This window comes from Coenobita brevimanus, unplaced genomic scaffold (assembly GCF_032717465.1).
Source record: "Coenobita brevimanus isolate Jiangsu-jjx unplaced genomic scaffold, ASM3271746v2 jjx.HiC_scaffold_1990, whole genome shotgun sequence".
Lineage (NCBI taxonomy): Eukaryota > Metazoa > Arthropoda > Malacostraca > Decapoda > Coenobitidae > Coenobita > Coenobita brevimanus.
Genome location: NW_027642876.1, coordinates 260,001 through 267,500, shown reverse-complemented (window position 1 = coordinate 267,500; position 7,500 = coordinate 260,001). Strand labels below are relative to the sequence as shown.

At 45.6% G+C, this 7,500-nt stretch overlaps 1 protein-coding gene across 1 annotated transcript in view; it reads left to right on the top strand.

The window, feature by feature from the left end:
- Positions 1-7,500, top strand: part of LOC145389735 (G-protein coupled receptor moody-like) — a gene marked incomplete at its 5' end in the record, with an annotated part of 96,402 nt that overhangs the window by 25,943 nt on the left and 62,959 nt on the right. The window contains one exon of the mRNA XM_080264928.1: positions 826-1,064. Within this exon, the coding sequence (XP_080121054.1) occupies positions 826-1,064 (239 nt within the window). The remainder of the gene's footprint in view (positions 1-825; positions 1,065-7,500) is intronic.

Here is a 7,500-nt window from a genome sequence, read left to right as displayed (position 1 = left end):
GAGGGTGGGGTTGGGGGTGGGGGTGAGAGTGAGGGTGAGGGGATAGGGTGAGGGTGGGGGTGAGGGTGAGGGTGGGGTGAGGGTGAGGGTGAGGGTGAGGGTGAGTGTGGGGGTGAGGGTGAGGGTGAGGGTGAGGGGGTAGGGTGAGGGTGAGGGGGTAGGGTGGAGGGTGAGGGTTAGGGGGTAGGGTGTGGGTGAGGGTGAGGGTGAGGGTGAGGGGGTAGGGTGGGGGTGAGGGTGAGGGTGAGGGTGGAGGGTGAGGGTGAGGGGGTAGGGTGGAGGGTGAGGGTGAGGGGGTAGGGTGGAGGGTGAGGGTGAGGGTGAGGGGGTAGGGTGGAGGGTGAGGGGGTAGGGTGAGGGTGAGGGGGTAGGGTGGAGGGTGAGGGGGTAGGGTGAGGGTGAGGGTGAGGGGGTAGGGTGGAGGGTGAGGGGGAATGTAAAGGTAAGGAGAAGCCCCATTCTTGTTATTTTTATTTTTTTATTATTATTTTTGTTTACAATTTGTGTATGGTGAAGGTGATAAATAAATGACCGTCTGAGATATTTTCCTTCACGTAACACACCGTCCTTTGGGAGAGAGTGGCCGCTGTCTTAATGCTCTGCTTGACCCTGTTAGAGCTACCTCCCTCTCTCTAATTCTTTCCCTTTTTAGATCAACAGCACACTGTCTTCATCGCCTTGATCAAACCAGACCTAATCGACATCTCGTGTTCCATATTATAGTCTCTCACACTCCCTCACTCGATCTAACTCTAGCTTTAATTGTCTCTCTGTCTCACTGTCTCACTCCATCTAACTCTTAGCTTTGTCTCTCCGTCTCTCCAGGTGCACAACGCCACTGTTGTGTTCATCGTCAACTTAACCCTGTCAGACCTGATGCTGGGAGTGTTCAACCTGCCCCTGGCCGCCTCGCTGTTCGTGCACCGCGCCTGGGTACACACGGGCTTCCTGTGCATGCTGTTCCCCTTCCTTCGCTACGGACTGGTGGCCGTGGCCGTCTTTACCGTCCTGGCCATCACCATCAACAGATACGTCATGATCGCACACCCCAAACTCTATCACAAGTTAGTAAGGGCAGACGTTAGATTTATTGATTTCCTCTTCCTTTTGTCTCGTAGATTAGTTACATTAGTCACAACCTACCCTGTTGCAGAGGACCTGGTGCTGGAGAGGACGCCTTCACGTGGTGGCACCGATACGAACGGACGGAGGGACTACCCAGTTATACAAACGCCCCTCAGTTTCCCTCCTATCATCTGAAAGGTGGGTGGTGGGGTGTGGAAAAAGGGAAACTAAGACCTGCAGCCCACCGCGTGTACGCCCAGATGAACCTGTAGCCACAACAACAACAACATCAATAGAAAACATTAGGTTCAAAGCTTTTCCTTAACTCCATCAGCCCGAGGACGTTTTATTTAATTATCCCTACTACCATTAACTTTTTTCTTTATTCACTTAAGGCACTAGAGTGAGTTAGGTGCAGTATTAAGGCACTAGAGTGAGTTAGGTGCAGTATTAAGGCACTAGAGTGAGTTAGGTGCAGTATTAAGGCACTAGAGTGAGTTAGGTGCAGTATTAAGGCACCAGAGTGAGTTAGGTGCAGTATTAAGGCACTAGAGTGAGTTAGGTGCAGTATTAAGGCACTAGAGTGAGTTAGGTGCAGTATTAAGGCACTAGAGTGAGTTAGGTGCAGTATTAAGGCACTAGAGTGAGTTAGGTGCAGTATTAAGGCACTAGAGTGAGTTAGGTGCAGTATTAAGGCACTAGAGTGAGTTAGGTGCAGTATTAAGGCACTAGAGTGAGTTAGGTGCAGTATTAAGGCACTAGAGTGAGTTAGGTGCAGTATTAAGGCACTAGAGTGAGTTAGGTGCAGTATTAAGGCACTAGAGTGAGTTAGGTGCAGTATTAAGGCACTAGAGTGAGTTAGGTGCAGTATTAAGGCACCAGAGTGAGTTAGGTGCAGTATTAAGGCACTAGAGTGAGTTAGGTGCAGTATTAAGGCACTAGAGTGAGTTAGGTGCAGTATTAAGGCACTAGAGTGAGTTAGGTGCAGTATTAAGGCACTAGAGTGAGTTAGGTGCAGTATTAAGGCACTAGAGTGAGTTAGGTGCAGTATTAAGGCACTAGAGTGAGTTAGGTGCAGTATTAAGGCACTAGAGTGAGTTAGGTGCAGTATTAAGGCACTAGAGTGAGTTAGGTGCAGTATTAAGGCACTAGAGTGAGTTAGGTGCAGTATTAAGGCACTAGAGTGAGTTTTCCTAAGCGATTTAATGGGAGTAGACTGTAGCACCAGTCGAGCAGGGCAGTACTCCCGAGGTGGATGGAAAGCTGATGACAGGGAGTGCTGGAGCTCCCATTTCATCAGCCCTCAGGACTAGTTCCTGACCATCCCCCTTGCTGACTGACTTTTTCAGTGTCTCAGTTACACAGAGAGTAGGCCAGCATGCTCTCCAGTACAAATTTCTCTAACTATCTTCACCAAACTACATGCACAGTACACACTACACTTCCTATTCAAAATTTACCTAAAATGGCGTCGTTATATCAAGCCTCGGAGTCCCCAGGGGGACCATAAATGCCCCCACCATCTCCCCTCTCCCGATGACGACTCAAGGTGCCTGGAACCACTGTCTGACTCTCTTCTTCTTCATTTCTGCAACATTCGCGGCCTTTCCTCTAACTTTCGCTCTGTTGAGCACCACCTCTCCTCCTCTAAACCTCACCTTCTTTTTCTAACGGAGACTCAGCTGTCTGAGGCAACTGACAGCAAACCCTTTTCTGTATCCTCCTACTTTCTCTATACTCATTTCAAAGCCAAAGGTGGCTGTTGTGTATATATACGCAACGACTTATCTTGCTCTCGTGTTCCTGAACTTGATTCTTCTGAATTCTCCACACTCTGGCTTCGGCTTTCCTGTCATTCTCTGACTAAATATATCTGTGCTATTTACTTATCCCCTAATTCTACTGACTATCAAAAATTCTTCGACTATCTTACTTCTACGATGGAACACATTCTATCCATTTCTCCTTTCTCTGAAATCTCCATTCTTGGAGATTTCAATGTTCACCACCACCTTTGGCTCTCCTCTCCTTTCACGGATCCACCTGGTGAACAAGCCTACATCTTTTCTATCCTTAATGACCTAGAGCAGCTTGTACAGCACCCTACCCGTATCCCTGACTGCCTTGGAGAGAGGTCCAACATACTTGACCTCTTCCTCACAACTAATCCTTCTGCTTACTCTGTTAATCTTTTCTCTCCGTTGGGCTCCTCCGATCACAACCTTATTACCTTAACCTGTCCTATCACTCCGGTACGGCCTGTGGACCCTCCAGGGAAACGTCGTCTGTGGCATTTTGGAGCCGCAGACTGGGAGGCCCTCAGGCAGTACTTCTTTGATTTTCCCTGGAATGATTATTGCTTCCATGGCCGTGAGCCATCTGAGTGTGCCTTGCGCATTACGGAGGTTATTCTCTCGGGCATGGAAGCATACATTCCTTTCTCATATCCTTTGACTAACGCAAGAAAGCCTTGGTTTAATCACGCTTGTTCTAATGCTGTCCGCAACAAGGAGAGGGCCTACAAAAGGTACCGGAGCCAACCCACCCCTGAATCACATCATCTTTACGTTTCTGCCCGGAATCATGCTAAGTCTGTTCTTCGCTCTACTAAAAATAATTTCATCCATACTAAATGCTCTCAACTCTCCAACTCGAATTCTTCCCGCTCCTTCTGGCATCTTGCCAAAAATCTTTCTAACAACTTTACCTCATCATCCTTCCCTCCTCTTTTCTACTCTGATGGTTCTGTAGCTATTTCTTCTACTGATAAAGCAGATCTCTTCGCACAGACTTTCTCCTCCAATTCTACCTTAGACGATTCCGGTGCTGTTCCTCCATCACTTCCCCCTCTGACTTCCTCATGGCTGACATTAAAATTTCTTCAGTTGATGTATTTTCTGCCATCACTGGCCTCAGTACTAACAAGGCATATGGGCCTGATGGGGTCCCTCCTGTTGTTCTCAAGAACTGTGCTTCTGTGCTTACACCCTGCCTAGGCAAACTCTTTCGTCTTTGTCTGTCAACTTGTACCTTTCCTTCTTGCTGGAAGTTTGCTCTCATTCAGCCAGTCCCAAAGAAGGGTGACCACTCCCAACCCTCCAACTATCGTCCAATTGCTTTAACGTCCTGTATTTCAAAAGTTTTCGAGTCAATTCTTAATAGAAAAATTTTAAGGCATCTTTCCTATCACAACCTTCTTTCCGATCGTCAGTATGGGTTCCGTCAGGGACGCTCCACTGGCGATCTTCTCACCTACCTTTCAGACTCCTGGTCATCCTCCTTTCGGGACTTTGGCGAAAGCTTTGCCATTGCACTTGACATCTCAAAGGCTTTCGATCGAGTCTGGCATAAATCTTTAATTTCCAAACTGCCCTCCTACGGTTTCTATCCTTCTATCTGTGCCTTCATCGCTAGCTTCCTTTCTGGTCGTTCTATAGCCGCTGTTGTAGACGGCCATCGTTCTTCTCCTAGATCTATCAACAGTGGTGTTCCTCAGGGCTCTGTCCTATCACCAACTCTCTTCCTTTTATTCATCAATGATCTTCTAAGCTGTACATCTAACCATATCCACTCATACGCTGATGACTCCACCCTTCACCTTTCCATTCGGTTCCCGCAACGCCCATCTCAACAGTTACTTCAACAAACAAGGGATGAGGCTATGGCACACCTAATGTCTGACTTGGCTCGTATCTCTGACTGGGGTAAAAATAATATGGTTGTCTTTAATGCATCTAAGACTCAGTTCTTACACCTATCAACCCGACAAAATCTTCCACAGGTATACCCACTAATGTTTAATAATATTCAGCTTAATCCTGCATCATCCTTGAACGTGCTTGGGGTTTCATTTACTCGGGACTTATCTTGGAAAGATCATATTACATCTCTTGTAAAATCTGCTTCCAAGAGATTGGGTGTGCTAAGCCGACTCCGCTCTTTCTTTACCCCTGCGCAATTGTTGACTCTATACAGGGGTTTTATCCGCCCCTGTGTGGAGTACAACTCTCATGTGTGGGGTGGCTCCCCACATACAGCTCTTCTCAGTAGGGTGGAGTCAAAGGCTTTTCGTCTCATTAACTCTCCTCCTCTTACTGACTCCCTTCAACCTCTGTCTCTTCGCCGCACTGTTGCATCTTTATCTCTTTTCTATCGCTACTTTAATGGTCACTGCTCCTCTGAACTGTCTGCTTGCATTCCTCCACCTCTACGACGGGCGCGTAGCACCCGTCTGGCAGCAAACTCTCATCCTTTTTCTGTCCAACTCTCTAATGCAAGAGTTAACCGTTACTCCCAGTCTTTCATTTATGCAACAGGTCAGCTCTGGAACTGTCTCCCTCTGTCTGTATTTCCTGCTGCCTATGATCTCCAGTCTTTCAAACGCAGTGTGTCCAGGCATCTCAAAATGATCGGATCTTGAATTTGGCTCTATATTGTATTTTGTTTTCTCTTGGAGGGAACTGTTACTGCAGATAGATAGATAGACAGATAGACAGATAGACAGATAGCCTCATGTGTCTTAAAAAAACTATCCCACCTTTTTTCTAATTCATATATACATCTCCGTTTTTATTCTTAAGTACACCGGCCGACACCTTTGTTAAGAATTTTCCAAAGTTATTCTGGGCTGGGAAAATAATAATCGTATCTTTAATCGTAAGTTCAGTGGGCGGCATCTTAGTAATTTGTGAAGATCTTTGGTACTAGATTTTCACTGCTACATCTTGGTTTTCTACTGCGATGCACGATAGACTGATTGATAGATAGACAGAAAGGTATAGACAGGTAGGTAGGCACAAAGAGATGGAGGATATATAAGAAGATAGATGGCTAGATAGATACAGATGGAAAGGTAGAAAAGTAGGTAGATAGGGAGATGGATAGATAGAGAAGAGAGACAGATAGACAGACAGACAGGCAAACAGCAGGATAGACAGAAACAGACATATATACAAACGTAAACATACACCTTCACTTTTATAAACTGCTATTGACACTAGTTCAAAAAAATTACCATTCTTGCTTCTAGTCCGGAATAAGATATCACTAAAACACACACACACACACACACACACACACACACACACACACACACACACACACACACACACACACACACACACACACACACACACACACACACACACACACACACACACACACACACACACACACACACACACACACACACACACACACACACACACACACACACACACACACACACACACACACACACACACACACACACACACACACACACACACACACACGGAGGAGTGATTCTGTTTGATGAGGCTTAAGTGTGAGGCTCTTCTGCACTTAGTGATGACGAATGGCCGCCCGCCGTCAAAGTCGATATCTGGTGTGTGTGTGTGTGTGTGTGTGTGTGTGTGTGTGTGTGTGTACGTGCGTTTGTGTATGTATGTCTGCTCGCGAGTGTGTGAGTCATCTTGCATCGACACAGTACCCCCCACAAAAATTACGCAAAAAAAAGAGCCACCAACACACACTCCGGCATTAATAAGTAAAGGAATTTCAGACACACTTCCACTGCCACACTCACGCACATGTACACCAACACTCCACACAGTCATATTTGGCACCAATTTTGCTTCATATATATCAGGGAATTTCAAGGCTGGCTCCATAATACACCTCACTTGATATATGCGGAGAGAATGGAGAATGAAAGACTGACTAAGAGGGTGTATGTACTGTAGGTGAAGTGGAGGGAGGGAGAGGGAAGGGGAGACCGAGGATGAGGTGGAGGGATGGAGTTGGGAGGTATATAAGGGAGGGGGGAGTGAGTTGGGGGAAGGGCAGTCAAATGGTGGGTGACAGAGCGACTTGGAGGCGTTTTGTCTGCGGCCACCCTTTGCGGGATTAGGATGTCGGGCTATAGATAGACAGATACATGGAGATATATGCCAACTCCTTATACACAGTTATATCTCCCTGTAAGTTGAATATTATAATTTAAAAAAAAAAAAAGGGTTTAAGGCGGATTTCTTTTTAAGGTATTTTCATCGTCAATGTTATGTATATGTGTTAACTTTTAGCATCTGTGCTACCTCTTTCTGGTATACAATTTGATATCTCCCTAAATATCCTAACACGATGACTCTCTCTCTCTCTCTATAATATATATATATATATATATATATATATATATATATATATATATATATATATACTATATATATATATATATATATATATATATATATATATATATATATATATCCTATATACACGCTAATTCTAAACAATTCTTCCGTAATTACCTTATTCAAACTCTCTTGTTGTGAATGGGTTGCAAAGGCTATACCTAACCCTTCCAATTCACCCCAGAGTATATTAAATTGTCGGTAGATAGCAAGAACAAACTAGGAACAAGAGGTCCCCTGGGGAAGGGGTTAAAGACGCAAGGGT